This window comes from Mobula hypostoma, chromosome 3 (assembly GCF_963921235.1).
Source record: "Mobula hypostoma chromosome 3, sMobHyp1.1, whole genome shotgun sequence".
NCBI classification, from domain to species: domain Eukaryota; kingdom Metazoa; phylum Chordata; class Chondrichthyes; order Myliobatiformes; family Myliobatidae; genus Mobula; species Mobula hypostoma.
The window spans coordinates 185,786,299-185,805,687 of record NC_086099.1 but is presented as its reverse complement, the minus strand read 5'-3'; the positions used below and the strand labels follow the sequence as shown (position 1 = coordinate 185,805,687).

The 19,389-nt window shown below is 39.4% G+C and overlaps 1 protein-coding gene across 2 annotated transcripts in view; it reads right to left on the bottom strand.

Moving 5' to 3' along the window:
- Positions 1–19,389, bottom strand: part of LOC134344445 (sickle tail protein-like) — a 706,462-nt gene that overhangs the window by 359,941 nt on the left and 327,132 nt on the right. The window contains exon 1 of one of the 2 annotated variants that reach the window (XM_063044242.1): positions 9,576–9,834. The exons of the other annotated variant lie outside the window; for it this stretch is intronic. Within the exon in view, the coding sequence (XP_062900312.1) occupies positions 9,576–9,642 (67 nt within the window). The 5' untranslated portion in view covers positions 9,643–9,834. Of the gene's footprint in view, positions 1–9,575; positions 9,835–19,389 lie in introns of those variants that run through there. 2 annotated transcript variants of the gene reach the window in all.

The window sequence follows — 19,389 nt, the reverse complement described above, 5'->3', positions numbered from 1 at the left end:
TTTCTTTTTGTATTTGCACAGTTTGTTGTCTTTTGCACACTGGTTTTATGTCCTATTGGTTAGTTTTTCATTGATTCTGTTAAGGCTATTGGATTTACTGAGTATGCTTGCAAGAACGTGGATCTCAGGTTTGTATATGGTGACATATACATTGATATTAAATTTACTTTGAACTTTGAACTGAGAATGCTTGACCCTGACCTTTCTCATTGTTGCCAAACCCCTTGCCTATCGTTACCTCTGGGTTTAACTACTGCAACATATTCCTTGTCAACTACCCTTATTCTATCCTCTTTTAAAAAAACATATTATCCAGATGTTGGCTGACAAGGTACACGTCACGTCCCCTTCATCCATCACCAGCCTGCTCAGTGATTTACAAAGTCTATGGGTCAAACATTATTTCAGATTTAAAATTTGCATTCTCATGCCCTCATCCTTGCCCTACCTTAAAAAAAATCTCTCACCCACCCCCTTTTCTTTCTTCCATGGCCTTCTGTCCCTTTCACCAATCAGCTTCCCAGTTCTTTGCTTCTTCCCTCCCCCTCCAAATTTCACCTATCATTGGCATTTTTCTCTCCCCTCCCCCACCTTTCAAATCTACTCCTCAGCTATTTTTCTCCAGTTCTGCCAAAGGGTTTCAGCTCAAAACGACAACTGTACTTTTTTCCATAGATGCTGCCTAGCCTGCTGAGTTCCTCCAGCATTTTGTGTGTTGCTTGGATTTCTAGCATCTGCAGATTCTCTCTTGTTTAAAAAAAAACTTCCTCATCTCCATAAAGCACTGAAATATTTGTGCTCCCTTAATTAAGGGCTCTTGAGCATCCCAAAATTAAACCACTCCATCATCAGCAAAGCCCTCAGTTGCCTGCACATCGAGCTTTGGAATTCTATTGCTAAACTGTTGCGTCTCTCTTTAAACTGATTTTAACAAGCTTTGATCAAATATCCCAATAATGTCTGGAGGGTCAGCAACAGATTTGTATGAATGTGTTCTATTAAAGGCACTTTTGTTGCTGTTATATTTTCTTCATCACAAAGCACATGTATAAAACAATAATACCTCATGTGAGATGAAACATTTTTGCTAAGCTTTGAAGTGGGGTGAATCAATCCTAAGTGTTTTTTTTTAGTTTCAGAAGCTGTAAAGCCTCCAATGCTGAATAATACAGACAAAAATGAATACTGTCAGTTCTTCATTAAGTAAAACATTTTGCATAATGTAAATGATAAATCCTTTCACTCACTTGTGGAAAATTGCTCATTTGCAAAGCTTGCCTGAAGGGGATGTCCTTCCTTTGCCTTTTTTGACTGTCACATAAATATATGGTTAATCACCAACCGTCTAATAGTGTACCACTTAACCAGATTGCAACAAGCACACTATAGTCCGACAAGCAAATTCATGTTTGGCAACATAAAATGGAGAGAAATGTGTTCATTAAAATAAGCAAAATATTACTTAAATTGTTGAAAACACACGAAGTCAAACATTTGGTCCCTTGAGGATAAGAGTACTAATCTAAGTTTTCAAGGGATTGGAGATTTTAGCTTCACGTGGAGTGCAGGTCTTGGTCTTTTCAGCACAGTCTGGTTTCAATTAAAATGAACTTTGCTTGGAGGTCATCATTTGACCCAACGATGACTAGAGGAATGTTCTGGTGTTTGGTAAATTTACGTTATGTTAACAATACCCTCTGGCAGAGAAACATAAAATCACTCACAGCAGGATACCAGCGACATAGTGAAGATTACCAGTGAGTGAGAAAAATATGCAAAGCTGGAGGTAGAAGAGTATGCAATATAATTTCATGAAGTAGTACAAAATAGTCAGAAAGATAGCAACCAGATATCAGATTGCTGGAAAATAAGGACCGATTACAGCATCTTCAGCAAACTGGAATGCAATGCCTGAGGGGAGGGGGGTGAAGGAACAGACGCTCACAACATTTAAGTATTCTAGTAGTTGGATTGCTAAAGTGTAGAAGGCCATGGACTGAGTACTGGTGAATGGGGTTACTATAAAATGAGTACTTAATAGTTGACGTGGATATATATAGTGGATCACTCTACGACAACATGATTGCATAAAATTGAGGTGAATGTCTTTCGGCAGCCAAATTTGAAAAGAATGCTTCACTGTCAACTAATGGATCCCAGGCTTAGAGTGTTTTAAAAATAGTCATGTGCAGCTTGTCTTGACATGAATTACTTGAAGGAGTTACTACCATGGTTCTCTCTGCAAAATCCTCCAAATCCAGGGGAAGGACAAATGAACCAACATCAATATCCTCTGCAAAGCTAATCTCTCCAGCATCAAAGGCCTTATTACACACAGTCAGCTCCACTGAGAAGGCCACATTTCTGACATGCCCAATATCTGATTCCTGAAACAGACACTTGATTCTGAACTCCATTACAGCAAGAAACTACCAGGTGGACAGAGAAACAATTCTAAGATGCTCACAAAGTCTTCTCAATAAGTGCAAAGTCCCAGATTCCCTGGATTATGACCAATTAAAATGGATGATGATGAATAATTGGGATGGAATTGAAAACCTGGAGTCCCTTCACCAGCAGTACATGGAAATGCTGTGTAATTAGCAGAAGGAACATTTTTGTCACCCGAACTAGCCATCTACTCATCTATGGTATCAAGCACTTCCAACCCCACTTGCAGCAGTACCTGCAAGTCCCATTTTGGCTTTATCAGCCAATTAGAAATTCACTGAGCTGGGCTAAAAGTAAATCATCCTCAACCCCAAGGGATTGCCCAAGAATTAAAATGAATATGGTTTCTCAAAATTGAGTGTCTTTAAAGTACAGCTGTTTTGCATTAATCTACTTTCTTTGCAAATTGGTAACATCTAAATTGATATCACCATATTTTTAATCATACTTCGTTGGCATTTAAAATGTACCAGTCTATCAACATCTGCAGTGAGCCTACCCCAATCGGTCTCAGAGATACTATATGATTGAATCCTGAAGCAAGTATCATAAGATGTGATTATAAATACCAACTCACCTTATTTAGTGTTTAATAAATTTGGGAAATTGATTGTCAACATTTAGGACTTTTCAGATTCACATCTGCTAACCAAAGAACTCTGAATATTTCAGGAATGTTTTCCTAGCTTGGATGGCCACTAAAAGTCTTAAACTACTGAAAGAAAAAACTGAAATGAAAATGAAACAAAGTGTTTTTGCTGCACACAGAGCTTATAGTTTCTCCAAGTTGTCACAGCCATTGAGTGAACTGCAGTGCAAGTTCTCATTAGCAGGCTTTTCCCAAAACTGAACCGATACAACTCAAGTCAGTGAGCACAGATAGATTACTTACAACACACATAAAAGTTGCTGGTGAATGCAGCAGGCCAGACAGCCAGAGACGCTGCCCGGCCTGCTGCGTTCACCAGCAACTTTTATGTGTGTTGCTTGAAATTCCAGTATCTGCAGATTTCCTCGTGTTTGCGTTGATAGATTACTTATCCATGTTAATAACATTTTATTTCTTCTGCCTCTTTTTTTAAACGAATAATTCATTTCTGACCATTTCCTTCGCCCAGAAGCCAGAAAGATTAAACAACAATCAAATAGCTCAATTTGAATTTTTCAGATTTCTCCAGTTTATTGGGCAAATTCTACTTACTGTGAAAATGATATCTTCTACATTGCTTCTATTGTGTGTTTTCAAGTCTTTATAAAGACAGCACTTAAAGCTGTAAGTGCACACTTGAATACAAATTTAAATCAATCCAAAGTAAGTTTTACTGCTTCAATATGATCTTGCCATCTTTTATTGAAATTTACTTTTCAAAAACACACAGGGTAGCCACTGTAATCCTAGAACAAATAAGATTCATGCTCAGGTACCCAGCAAAGCTGAGCCTGGAGGTCACTCTGAGCTGGAATACTTAGCTGGAAACAGACACAGTGAATGTAATCTGGGGTATTTGAATGACAAAGGAGCATGCAACATTAAAAATTCACCATCTCAGTCAAAAGCATGCACAATTTCAGATAATAGGGCACTGAGGTATAACATTCAAAGATGTCACTTGGAAAAACAACATCTTCCTTTAAAATCTAAATAAAGGAGCATTCATGGTCAAAGTCAAATTCAAGGAGGAGCTATCATTATCTAAGGTCTGAGATACAGATGTTTATGGATGCTGATTAAGAGATGGATGCACTTTGCTGTGTTCATTTTATTTTAAATTTTCAGATTTTGATTTGTACAATGAAGTTTTATGTGTACATATACTGAATACTACGCAATGTGGTCATTCTGGGTAATTCTATGATGGCCTCAGAAAGTTATAGAGTAGATTCAAAGTCAAAACACGTCTTGAATATGGTCCAAATGGTGGCTATGGGAGCAAGGGTGCAGCTGGAGGGAGAGAGAACATGAAAGGATAAATGAATGACCTTTGATAGAGTCCTGGTGAAGTAAATGGGAGAAATATAATGGAGTATCAAGAATGTCATTAAAATTGGAGAGACAACATTCAAGGAGAGAAGCATGCCAAGCACAGTGCTAACAGTAATTGGGACGACCATTAGGCATGTGAGAGTCAAAATGAGGGCTAAAGATGGAAGACAGAAAAGCACAAAATGAAATTAAAGGCTGCAGGTGGATATGAAGACATGTTCAAGGGCACCGAGCTGGTACTGTATGTCAAGTGGCAATATTAGAACAAGGTAGGGTTATGAAAGACAAAGACAAGGAAGTCAGAGAGAACATTCGTGTAAGCATCGCCTGAAGATGTAAAGAGCTGATAAAGTGTTTAGAGGCAAGGGCTGAGGCAGACCGTGTTGATAACATGCATGGAATATTGGAGGTTGAAGTTCAGGTGTGTATTCAATCATGAGATTTTAATCAGGCACAGTTCAGGTAGCCAAGAGTTTGAAATCAAGCATAGTGGTAACTAAAACTGATAGTTTCTGTATTCTTAGCATCATGCTGGAGGAAATGGCAAGCAAATAATCCAATAAAAGAAATGGTTATGGATAAAAAGAGAAGCAGAGTGCTAAAGATGGGTGATATCCAGATATTCAAGTAGAAGCTAATACTGTTCCTGCAAATGATAGCAACGAACTGTAACAAGAAACCAGAAGGAGACAGTTACCAATAATAGATCCTGGGAGAGCTCCATGGGTAACTTTCTAAGTGTGGGTGAAGTACAGAGATTGTTACTGGACCAGAAGGCCAAAGCTATCCCACAAAATTGGAAAACAGCAGGGAAAAACAAAGATGCAGATGTAGACTGTGTTAAACTTACAAGAGATTGAAAAGAGGAGCAATAAGGTCTCTGAATGATCCTCAGCGATGGTAGTTAAAATGTGGCTGGAGCAAAAAAAGCTCAGATACTGTTCTTTGTACAGACCTCAAAACTTTCATGACCTTTGTCGCCAATATCCACACTGCTTTTACTTCTACACAGCCGATATTTGATTCTTGCCTTTTTTGATATTTTTAGCACCAGAATAGGTTAGGTTTCAATATTCTTTAAAAACCCAATAATCCCCAAGCTATCTTAGCTACAACTCCATCCATCTGTTCCTTTCATCCTGTCCCTCTATATTCTTTGGATCAGCCATAATTCAAAGTTTTTCCACACCAATGTATCTGTTAGCTGGTTTCTATTTTGCTTAACAATGGCTTCCATTATACTCTAGTTGACAATTTCATCTCCTCTTCTCCCAGTCTTGCCTTCCCCTTGTGACTTATTAATCTCCACATTCAATAAGCTATCCCTCATAATTTCTGACATCTTTAACAGAATCCACCACTAGATGTATATTTTCTCCTGTCCTCTCTTTTCAGCATTCAAAAAGATCACTCCCCTGTGATTTCCTGGCTCACTCTTCTGTTCACACCAACCATTCCCCTTCTAGCAGCACTTTCTCTTGTGCTGCACTCATGGCCATGGCGTGGTGAATTTTGCAATGGAGAAGCTGGATGATTATTTTGCAGAGCATCACTTTTCAGTCCTCAGTGATGACCCCAAGTTTCCAGTGATTATAACCAAACAAAGCAGTGTTCCTCCAGGCCAAGGTGCAAATGACACCAATGTGGTGGAATGATCCGTCTGGATGCATGCAAAACAAGGTTTTTCACTGCAAGTTGGTATATGTGACAATATGAAATCAATTTACCAATTATTGTAACCTCACCTTCCATCTAGAGCCATTGCAGCCTCAGTTGTAACAAGTTAACAATTTGCTTAACACCAGTTTATCAACTTGAGTTAAACATTCAATTTAACAAAATCACATAACCACTCTCTTTATTCATCTCTCCCCATAGTTGTCGGTGAACTTTTTAATTTCAATTAGTTTGTTTTTTCTCTCATGTCTCCAATTGCCAGCTTTTAGAGTAATTGTTTCCTCAAAACATAGGCCTGAACCCCCTCTTTGATATTCTTTTCTGTTTTCCTCGCTTTCCCTTCTTCCAAAACAAAAAAAAATACAATTGTCTTCTTACTTTAGCAATACTAACAAAGGGAACTTGGCATGAAATTTCACTATCTGTTTCTTGCCCTGTGGCTAGAACTTGGCAAGCTGGAAGCTTCCACATATGTGGCCAAGATGTCTTCCATGCTGTGAGCGAGTGCTGCATTGAAATTACTCAGGCAGTCACTGGGAAGAGATTGAGGTTGGGTGGCATTATGGAAGTCTGTGAGGAAAAGGAGATCGAAAATGGAGCAGTAGTTAGTGACAATAGATGGTAAATCTTTTGAGGCCGAAGCAATACAGTCAATTCAGAGCAGTTTTGTTACAGATGTCCAGAACACAGTCAAATGCACAGGACATTTTACCAGGAGAGTGTCAAACTCCCTCTGAACTCCTTCCTATGTTTTGTGAGCAATTTTGAGCTCCATATCTAAGGAAAGATGATCCTGGTGGGTGTTCGGGGGATGTTTACAAGAATGATCCTGGGATTGAAAGGCAAGCGTTTGATGGCTCTGGCCGAGTTCCCGAGTTCAGAAGGGCGGCGGCGGCGGGGGTGGGGGGGCGGTGGTGATCTAATTAAAATCTACTCAGTACTGATAGCAACACACACAAAATGCTGGTGGAACGCAGCAGGCCAGACAGCATCTATAGGAAGAGGTACAGGCGACATTTCAGGCCGAGACCCTAATGTTAACACTCTGTTGGAAGGCCCTGTGCATGTCTCATTGACTCAATATAGTAGCACTGCAGCTGTCTAGAAGAAAAATTGGAACTTCATGGAGTTCACTATTTTCATTTCTATATGATTTTTCTTTGGAAATTAATTATGTTGCACCCAAAAACCTGATGTGACAAAACTTTAAAGGGAAGTGTCCAGAAATTAAGAAGTTTCCAGAACTTATCATTTGTATGTAAAATGTGGAAGGGAACAAGTGAGGGATCAGAATATCATAACATATATTTGCAGAATTAGTCCATTTGGTCCATGGAGTCTGTTTCACTATTCAATCATGGCTGACTAGTCCTGATGAAGGGTCTTGGCCCCAAACGTCGCCTGTACCTCTTCCTATAGATGCTGCCCGGCCTGCTGCGTTCCACCAGCATTTTGTGTGTATTGCTTGAATTCCCAGCATCTGCAGATTTCCTCCTGTTTCAGTATTAATAGAGTTGAGGAACAGCCTAAGATCTGAAAGCACAGCCTCAGAGTAAAGGAGACATCCCTTTAGAACTGAAATGAGGAGGACTTTCTTAGCCAGAGGGTGGTGACCGTGTGTGGTTTATTGCCAGAGGACGTGGAGGCCAAATCTTTTGATATTTAAGACAGAAATTGATAGGTTTTTGATTGGTAAGTGGGTTACGGGTTATGGGAAGGAGGTGAGAGAATGGGTTTGAGAAAACATTTAAAAATCAGCCATGATTGAATAGTGAAACAGACTCCATGGACCAAATGGCCTAATTCTGCAAATATATCTTATGATATTCTGATCCTTCGCTTGTTCCCTTCCATACTTCACATACAAATGATAAGATCTGGAAACTTCTTTGACGAAGGGTCTCAGCCTGAAACGTCGACTGCGCCTCTTCCTATAGATGCTGCTTGGCCTGCTGCGTTCACCAGCAACTTTGATGTGTGTTTCTTTATTTCTGGACACTTCCCTTTAAAGTTTTGTCACATCAAGTTTTTGGGTGCAACATAATCCATTTCCAAAGAAAAATCATACAGAAAGGAAAACAGTGAACTCCATGAAGTTCCAATTTTCCTTCTGGACAGCTGCAGCGCTACTATATTGAGTCAGTGAGACATGCACAGGGCCTTCCAACAGAGTGTTAACATCAGAAAATATTTTTCTCCTTGAAGCATCAGTGCAAAAGTAGCTTCTTGCATTTTTCTAATAGGCGTAAGTGCATTACTTTCCCACTATGTAAGCAAATTACTATCCTACTTATGCTTAGTGTAATGTTATAAGTAGATGTGAAACCACATTCTCTAAGCACAAGATTGATAAAATGTGAACTGATACTGCCCATAATGATACATTCTGATTCCATACCTCTGTTGCATTATTTGTAATCAACTATAGACATACTGCGGATAAAGTGGGACAAGTGTCTTGAGCTAATGTGGATTGGAAGTAGGGAGGAGAGGGGTAGAGGGACGAGTGGGAGAGGAAGGGGTGGATGGGAAGGGAAGGGTCGGGTATAGGTTTGGGAGGGACAGGGAATGGAAAACAGAAATTGGACAGGCTTCTCTAACTACTGCTGGCATTTACGGGGACCACCGGAACTGGCTGTGATTCTCTCAATGACCCCCATGACAAACTATCTGAATAAGTTTTTAGTTGAAGGATGATCCAAAAAGAGGATTTAGTGATGGGTAACCAAGCCCAACCGGGATGCCTTGTGTAACTACGTTAAATAAAGGTGGTTACGTTGATCACTTGATTCAAGAGTCAAAGAATGTTACTACACACAAAGCTCATTCAAAATAGAAAATGATAACCAAAATATATTGGAAACATTTGCTAAGAAAAGTAAACGTTTCCTCAGAATGAAAGTGAAAAAAAAGATTTAATCAAATTCATCATTATGTTATGATTCCAAAACCAGATTAGTGGAGAACGTCTCAGCTGTTTCACCTTAAAAATATACCAGCAAATTCTGGGCACTTATCCAAATACACCTCAGTCTTTTCCACTTGAGCTGAAACTCGTCCTTCATGATTTTGTAAGCCTTTAAGTGCATTGGAGTACTGGCTACTGCACACTGTAACCTCACTTCATCTTTACAAAACGTGCATGATGCTGTGAAACAATTAACAGACTTCAACCATTCACTTTTCCTTGTTTAGAGAGTAGAAACTCTGCTCAACGCCTTGGTTACTGACAGCCATTTCTCGATTTATACTCTGACATCAGCATGAGAAAGCCGTACACTAGTCAGGCTATTTTGAGACAGCTTCCTGCAAAACAAACAAACAGGGGCTCAGAACCAGAGCCCGTAATCAGCAAACTACTAGTACTTTTCACGGCCATTTCTTATTTATGCAATGGAGTTCTGATGCTTAGAAGAGCTCATATATGTAAGGTAATCCATCTATTCAATGATTGGTGACTTACCCACAACAGGCCTGCTGTCAGCCTCTTTCAGACACTTCTCAACCTCATGGTTTGAATTCGCTTCCATTTTTTCAGACTGGGACAAATGTTTTATAGTTACCTACACTTCAGAAATACAGCTTACTTTTCTCAAGCACTTTATAAACACAGTACTTCTGCAAACAATGCATGTAGGTTATAACATAAGGAGACTTTCAGCAGCAATAGGTTTCCTTTTTTTTTACACTAATGGCCCTCAGTGGAATAGTGAGCAGCAGTATTCGTGAAAGAAGCTACTGGTCGATTAATCCCTGCGTCGCTCTCTGTTAGGGGCCCAACAGGTGTCTCTATTTTTCAACACGCATGACTTCCCAAGTTTTCCCATAACAGTATTGCTTAATCCAACAATTATGCCTTACAATTTGAAGAGCAAAATTAAAGTTTTCATTTAAAATGTTTTATTAAACAAAGCTCATTCAATTCAAGGTAGAAAAAAAGACAAACGAAGCAATTTAAGATGAGCTTGGCACGTTTTGAATAAAAAGCATACTGCATACTTAAGTGAAAGAAAAACATCTCTAAGTGATATTGACACACATTTCTTGCACAACAATGCTTTGTGTGAACTGTAGACATTAAATAATTAACTATTAATCATTTGTAAAACTAATTACACTCATATTTTGAAGTATTCATATTTTTTTTTTTACAAAGTCTGAGGATTTATTTGAGCAATGATGAAATATGCAAAATAGTTCTGGATCCCATTTTACACATTTGACATGAGAATACTTAAATAAAACTAAAACATAATTCCATAAAGACTTGATGATAAGGATCATTTGCATGACTAAGTTCAATGCAAATTGTTTCAAGGAATGTGCATCACCTTGTATGAACAAATGACTTTGACTGCCTACTTTTGACCATTTGGAACTAATACTACTGGCATAAGTGCACATCACAGAATATTTCTGTGTGCATTATGTGCAGCTAAGCTGCAAATAGCTTTAAAGTTGTAAGCTCGTTGCACACCATTTCCCCCACTGTTCAGACACTTCTTAAATAAAGGCCTTACTGATACATCAGTGGGATCAAAAGCAGAAAATACAATTCCTATTCATTTTCTAACGGAGCTAAATACTAGCAATTGAATTTTACACAAATTTAAGTCCCTACTCAAAGCCAAATCACTTTGGTCAGCAATAAAAGTTTCCTTAAACTTAAGTTTGGATTTTTCTTTTCCTCTAGCATAGTGGTTTCCTCACAGAAAATGTAAACAATATCTGGTTTTATAATTAAAGCCCACTTTTGACTTTACTGCGCACTGCAAACTACCTATTTGGTTTGTCTTTAGTCCCAAAGCAGTAATTAAACTTTAATGGATCAAGTAGCATTCACGTTGTATACTAGTTTATTGTCCGCTAAGTTTGTAAGATACCCAGTACATGCACAATTCCATCAGTTGCTTTCCATCATACATTCTGAATAGCTTCCCTACTCTTCAACTGGGAGACAACAATACTCTCTATCATAACCAGAGGCAACAGAAAATGTCATAAACATCCCATCTGATGATCTTGAAAAACCCGGATTTTCCCAAACAGGTTCAGTTACACATCTAATTCAGCAATCACAAGGCATTCCACACCACACAAGAGGGGCTCATTAGTTCTGCCTGAAGCAAACATCATCTACAATCCACTGGATTCATTCAATCAGGGTGTACACATGTTAAGAAAGCTGCTTTCCTAGGTTCAGGAATAGGATTAATACTCAATGGTCATGATGTGCAATATATAAAAGAATTTATTAAAGCTTTGCAAAGACAACAGAATTGATAGAGTGAATATTATGTTTGCAATATATCACTATTTTTAAATCAAGATCAGACAATTTTGGATGCTTCTCTCCCCAAAAATTAGCTACTCAGTAGCAACAGAGCGGGATGATGTAGAACACCTATGCTTTATGCCAACTGTTGGAACGCATCATGTGTCACCATTTTCCTACACAACAGCAAACTGAGAATGCACACATGCAAGGCTGGGATTCAAGAGGTGCAAGATGGAATTGAGAAATGTTACAATTACATCAATCATGTCAATGAACTGTAAAGACGATAGTAAAGAGCCACATAGTACTATGATTTATTTGATGCTTGAATTGATAAGTTGTCATTTGCTGTCTCTCTACATAGCCTACAAAAACTGCAGTCTGGGCTAAATACAAACCTCTGTTAAGTTTTAGAGAAACACAATGCAAGAGGCAACTGACTCCAGCGATTTTCAATGGGTAATCAATTTTTTGACATAGGCAATGAATTGGTGTCTCTCCTCACTTTCCCTGCCCCCATTCCCATCAAATTTGATGTAAGTGCATTCACTGGGAACTCAATCTATAACACGTGTTTTCAGAGAAGTCCAGCTTCAAGGCTCACTGACCTTCATGAAATATTGGCCCAGAAAATTTGCTGGGTTAGCATCTTGGGAAATCCCCATTAATTAAATTTTTTAAATCGCATCCTGCAATTCAAAAATATTTTTCACTATGAATTGCCAGAAAAGCAAAAAGGGACACACGCATGTCAACTCTAAAGACCTTATCTCCTTAACCAATTAAATTAAAGACTCAAGAAACAGAAAACTGACAGGACTTAGCATAATTAAAGCCTACAAAAAGAGAAACTAAGACAAAAACATTAAAATTTTAAAATGTCACTGATGACAGAATATTTTCAATTCAATGGTTCCCTTTCTAAGCTGAGGAACAGCATGCTCATTACAGAAGCATGTGTTCCATTAATGCAAAAGCAATTACATTGTTAAATGCCAATCCTACCTTTCTGTGTTGAGCTAAAGGAGAAGTTCATACAGAGTAGAACCTTGAATGCCTTACAGACTAGCACATGAACAGTGTATTGACACAAATCACTGATATTGAGAGAAACTAAAAGCTTCACCTTTTCCCTCCAACAGAACCACTTTAGGTCTGTTTCCTTATAAACTTAGGTTTAGAGAACGATCTTGTACACCAAATTTGCTATTATTTTGCCCACAAATTCTGGCCTAATAAAAGTATGTATTAGATAATTAAACCTAAACATTTCTATTGTCATCCTCTGGTTTTTTTTTTGGAATTTAGCCTTGTAAAAAGTGAAGTAATCCATTTTGGGAGGTGAAATAAGGATAGGATATACACAGTGGATGGCAGGGTCCTAAGGACTACTGAGCAATTGAGAGACTTTTGTATACGAGTCCAAATATTGTGAAAGCACCACAAGCAATAGGATGGTTAAAAAAAAACACAAGGGATGACAGCTTTTGTTAGCCAGAGCACAGAACACAAGTCCAGGAAAGTTGTGGTACAGCTTTATAAAATACTGGCAAATCCACATCTTGACTACACAGTACAGTTTTGATTACAACTGTATAGAAAGGATATGATTGCTTTATGTGTGATGTATAGGAGATTCATCAGGATGTTGCTTGCAGTTATGAGAACCTGAATAGGCTTGTTTTATTTTGTTCAGGTCAGATGTGGCTGACCAAGGACCTGATATAGATGTATAGTTATGAGGACACAGATACTGTAGACTGTCATAAACTTTTCCCCACAGCAGACATGAACATTTTTAAGGGGTGGGTTTCAGGCAGTGAGTAAGAGGTTCAGATCAGATACAAACATGAGACTATATCGCCCAGAAGTGACTGGTGTTTGGAATACACTCTGCGAGGTCCGTAGAGGCAAGCACTTTCACAACCTTAAAAAAGTACACTTGCCGTTGAGTGACTAAGGCAAAGAAGACTGCAGACCAAGTGGCAGCAATCGGATTAGTACAGATCAATATTAAATGGTTGACATGGCGTAGGAGAGCCAAGGGGCCTGTTTCAGTATTGGAGACTCTATTACAATTTTTAAACCTGTGAGCAAAAGATAAAGATTTGCTCATTGTCTGTAATCTCCATTATCGACTATCTTCTTGATTGGCATGAACATCAATTTTCTAACTCCTGATAATTTTGCGCCCCCCCCCCCCGCCACTTCCCCTTCTCACTTTTACCATTCCAGGTCCCTGTTATCCCTTCTCTGCGGCCCATCACCTCCCTCTAGTGCCCTTCCTCTTACCATTTTTCCTGTGGTCCACTCTTCTCCTATCAGATTCCTTCTTCTTCAGCCCTTTACCTCTTCTATGTATTACCTCCCAGCTTCTCCCTTCATCCCCTCTCTTCACCCACCTACCTTCCCACTCACTCGATTTCTCCTGCCACTCGCCAGCTTGACTTCCCTTCTCTCACTGCCCCCCCCCACCCCCACACCTTTTACTCTGGCTTCTTCTTTCCAGTCCTGATGAAGGGCCTCAGCTCAAAATATTGAATGTTTATTATCGTCCGTAGATGCTGTCTGATCCAAATTCTTCCAGTATATTGTGTTTGTTATGTCCTCTTTCTCCTGCTCTTAAATGCCCTAAAAGATCAACTCGCTTCCTCTCCAGCTCGCTGTATGCTGATTTGGCAGATAAGGCTATAAACCTATAAACTCTGCCACACTGGGGAACAAATGGGGCTCATGGAGCAGCAGACAGGCTGTTTGGAATTCTGCATCTCGCCACCTTTTGCATTTGCCAAGGACACAGAAGCAGAACAGAAACTGCCCTGAAGCTTCCTCCTCATTTTTGTCATGAAGGGCCAGCAATTCACATGAATCAGATAGCGTGTTACATTCCCATCCCCAGATTTCTTATTTTAATAGCTGTAGCTAAATAATCAGCAAATTTTATGGAAGCATATAATCTTCCCTTCGAGCTGACTTTTATTTTTAATTCCTTTACAGGACATAGCAATGCATTTCACTGCATGTTTTGATGTCATGTGATAAATAAATGAATCTGACATGAATATTAAACTAAATCTGGAAGTTGTTGACAATATCAGCATTTATTACTCATTTCTAATTGCTCCTGAATTGAGGATTAAGATTGGAGTTGACCACACTAGGTTTTTCAGACTAAACATGAACCAGATGGTTGTTATAACAATCCAGTGGATCATTGTTGCCATCACTAAAATTGCAATTATTTTTAATTTCCAGATTTATACAATTACTTGAATTTAAATTCCCCAATTGCCATAGTGAAATTTTATCTCATGAGTGGATCAACAACACATAATTTATCTGGGAGTCAGTTATTTAACTACAATGCTTCCATGCCCACTAAAATGTTGTACCCTCTAAACAGATTACAGGAATCTTTCATACTAATATGAGAATGTGATCCACCCTCATCCCACTTCTATTGGGTAATATCCAAAATCGCCCCTTCCCAATATCTTGTCCAGACAAATTTACTTGAATTCCTTATCCCTCTTTCCCTCACTTCCCCCCAACCACCTTCCTCTTTAAGGAGGTTAACTGTTGCAAGCCCTACCCTTGGCTTAATTCACCAACTGGAATTCAACAATTTGTAAGGAAACAGACTTGAAATGCTTCAGTTGAAACAGTTGAAACCCTCCATTACCAAGGAGGAATGGAAAACTGTAGTCAAAACCTTCAGAACATTCATCATTTCTCTCAGCAACCTGCATATATCCAATCACAAAGCCTTTCTGTTTTACTATGAGCTAGACCAATCTTTTATATATAGGTCTTCATCCTGAAATGTTAGCTGTTTCTCTTCCCACATATGTGACCTAACATTCTGAGAATTTCCATTATCTTCTGCCCCTAGTTTAGATTATTAGCATTTGCATTTGTTTTCATTTTATCTTGCTAAAAATTCACCCAGTTTTCCATTAAATCATATGCAATTTCACTACAATCTGATGAAGGGCATCTGACTCGAAACACTAAATTAGTTTCTCTTTAGACAGTTGATAACTGATCCACCAAACATTTCCAGCTTCTTCTTCTTCTCTGCAACTTCCTCATTTTAGTATCCAAAAAAAAGGAACAGAACTAGTATAAAATCCTATAGATCATTAAACTTTAATGCTCATCTACAGAGAGGATCAATTGGGATTTCCCTACGCAGAAAGATTATGACATAATTCACACTTTATGATCTGGAATAATACCATTACAGCAATAAAGCTGCTCAAATTCAAGGACAAAGTAATTATACTATTATTAGATGTACAATTTAATGACAACTGCTCACAGATTCTTGCTTCTGTTATTGTTCTTAACTATTTTAATTATTTAAAATTAAGAGATTGCCACTTCAAGAAAGAGATGAGGCAGTTGATTTTCTTTGAAGATCACTACACTTTGAATTCTTCTCCTCACAGAGCAATAGAAACAAAACAATTTTAGCTTTGAATTGAAGGCTTGCGACCAATGGTGTGTCACAGGGAGCAGTGTTTTTTTTGCCCCCCGTTTCCCTTGTATATTGATGACTTGGATGAGAATGGAGTTTGCATGAAGGCAAAATTCAGGGATGACACCAAAATTGGTGGTTGAGTGGATAACGAAGAAGCTTATCTTAGGTTACAAGGATAAAATAGGAAAGTGGGCAAAGGAATGGTAAATGGGACAAGAGTGAAGTAATGCATTTTGGGAAGTTAAAGCAAGCCAGGACATACACAGTCGATGGTAGAGCCCCGAGGAGTGCTGAAGTTCAGTGAGACCTCGGGGCACAGGTACATACAGTGGCTCCCATCTAGATATGGTGGTGAAAAAGGCTATGATATGCTAATCTTTGTCAGCCAGGACACTGAGTGCAAGATCGTGGCATACTCTACTTGAAGTACTGTATGCAGTTCTGATCACCGTACTACAGGAAGAATGTGATGAAGCTAGAAACAATGCAGAAAATATTCTCAAGGACACAGATGAGCTGGGAAAATGATGACCCTCTCCTGTTAGACTCTTTGAGGCAACTTGTTTTTTTAATTCTTTGTTACTTCTTTTCTAATATTTATATATTTGCATATCTGTGCACTTATGCTACTGTGACTCTGTAATTTCCTTTGAGATCAATAAAGTGCCTAAGACTGGAGGGCTTGAATAACAAGGGGAGACTGGACAGGCTTGGACCATTTTCCCTGAAGCAAAGGAGGCTCGGGGGTGTTTTTAAAGAGGCTTATACAATCATAAAGATAAGGTCACAGTCTTTTCCCTTGGGTAGGAGAGTCTGAAGCTAGAGAGCAGAGATTGAAGATGAGAAGAGAAAGGGGAACTGAGAGGCAAGTTCCCCTCCATAGAGGGTGGTGAGAATATGGAACGAGCTGCCAGGTGAAGTGGTAGAGGCAGACTTAACTGCAACTTTTAAAAGACATTTGAAAAGGTTTGGAGGAACATGGGCCAAGTACATGTAAATGGCACGAGCTCAGGCAGGCACCTTGATCAGCATGAATGAGTTAGCTGTAAGAGATTGGTTTCATGCTGTGTAACTCCATGGTTTCGTGTTTAAAGCAATTGACATATACATGATAAGCAAGTGGGTGAAAGATTATTGTGATTAACAGGAGTATGGACTTGAGGTCACAGACCAGAATTTAAAATTCTAAGAGGCAAAGACATAGATAATCAGAATCTTTTTTTTCCATGACAACAGCATCAAAAACAAGAAAGCATATGCTTCAGATGTGAGAATGAGTTTTAAAGACTGAAGGGGCAAGTTGTTTCTTTAACAGCAAGTATTTGGTATATAGAACTTTCTTCCCAAGGAGATGGTGGAGTCAAACACAATCAATACTTTGAAGAGACATTTAGACAGGCACGCGGATAGACACGACATAGGACATGGGCCAATTCTGGCAAATGTGATTAGTAGTCCAAATAAGCAAAAGGTTAGTTTGGCCATGATGGGCCAAAGGGCCTTTTCCTGTGCTGTACAACCCGACAACTGTTAATAACAAATTCATTCATGACAATTTGGGCATGTGGGACCAAATGATCTATACTTTCTCCTAATTCAAATATTTCTGTCTTTAATTATACTTCTTTCACTAATTCCTTCATCCCAAATCTAATCCTCCATGCTTTTCAATTTATATTTAAACCAATTATGCTTATTCATTCTGCTTCTTCTATTTCTGCACATTTTACTAAATTATGTAGATAGATACTTTAGTGATCCCAAAGGGAATTACAGTGTCACAGTGCCACTACAAGTACACAGATATAAATATTAGAAGGGAAATAGGAAGAATAAAAATAAGTTACCACAAACCGTCTAACAGGAAGGGGTCATCACTTCCCCGGCTGTAGGTTGACTCATTATAGAGCCAAATGGTGGAGCGTAAGAACAACCTCATATAGCACTCTCTGGAGCAGTGCAGCTGTCTAAGTCTATTACCGTACTAAAAGTACTCCTCTGTTCAACCAAGGTGGCATGCAGAGGGTGAGAAACATTGTCCAGAATTGCCAGGATTTTCCATACGGTCCTTTCTTCTACCACAGTCTCCGGTGTGCCCTGTTTGACTCCTATAACAGAGCTAACCTTTTGAATCAGTTTATTGAGCCCATTGGCATCACCTCCATTGATGCCATTGTCCCAGCACACCACACATAGAGGATTGTACTGGTGACAACAGGCTGGTAGAACATGTGAAGGAGAGGCCTGCATACTCCAAAGGACATCAGTCTCCTCAGGAAGTAGAGGTGACTCTGGCCCTTCTTGTACACAGATCGTGTTGGTCCTCCACTCAATACTGTCATCCAGGTGCACTCCCAGGAACTTGTAGGTCCTCACCACATCCATACTCAGCATCAATAGCAATAGAGAGCAAAGCAGGCTTCATCTTCCTGAGGTCCATTACCATCTCCTTTTCCTTACTAATGTTGAGCTTTAGATGATTCAGATTGCACCATTTGACAAAGTCAGCCACCAGGGCCCTGTATTCATCCTCCTGTCCTCCTTTTATACACTCAACTATTGACAGAAGTACTCAGCAGGTTAGGAAACACTGGCAAAGAAAGAAATGGTGTTTACATGTTACATACATCAAAGTTGCTGGTGAACGCAGCAGGCCAAGCAGCATCTATAGGAAGAGGCACAGTCGACGTTTCAGGCCGAGACCCTTCGTCAGGACTAACTGAAGGAAGAGTGAGTAAGGGATTTGAAAGCTGGAGGGGGAGGGGGAGATGCAAAATGATAGGAGAAGACAGGAGGGGGAGGGATAGAGCCGAGAGCTGGACAGGTGATAGGCAAAAGGGGATACGAGAGGATCATGGGACAGGAGGTCCGGGAAGAAAGACAAGGGGGGGGGGGGTGACCCAGAGGATGGGCAAGAGGTATATTCAGAGGGACAGAGGGAGAAAAAGGAGAGTGAGAGAAAGAATGTGTGCATAAAAATGAGTAACAGTTGGGGTACGAGGGGGAGGTGGGGCCTTAGCGGAAGTTAGAGAAGTCGATGTTCATGCCATCAGGTTGGAGGCTACCCAGACGGAATATAAGGTGTTGTTCCTCCAACCTGAGTGTGGCTTCATCTTTACAGTAGAGGAGGCCGTGGATAGACATGTCAGAATGGGAATGGGATGTGGAATTAAAATGTGTGGCCACTGCGAGATCCTGCTTTCTCTGGTGGACAGAGCGTACATGTTCAGCACAGCGGTCTCCCAGTCTGCGTCGGGTCTCACCAATAAAATTTCCAGCATCTGCAGAATTCCTGTTGTTTGTGTTTACATGTTGTTCAAATAACATCCATCAGACATTACTGCATATTGGATCATTTGGATTGTGTCATCAATGGTTTGGATTTATCCATCTGCAACCTGTCAATTTAACCCATGGTTTATCACATTCCTCAATAGAAACCAATAGCATCATTGAAAAAAGCATACTTATTAATCTGGGAGAAAATTCACAGGCATCAAATGCTCCATTTTTTCC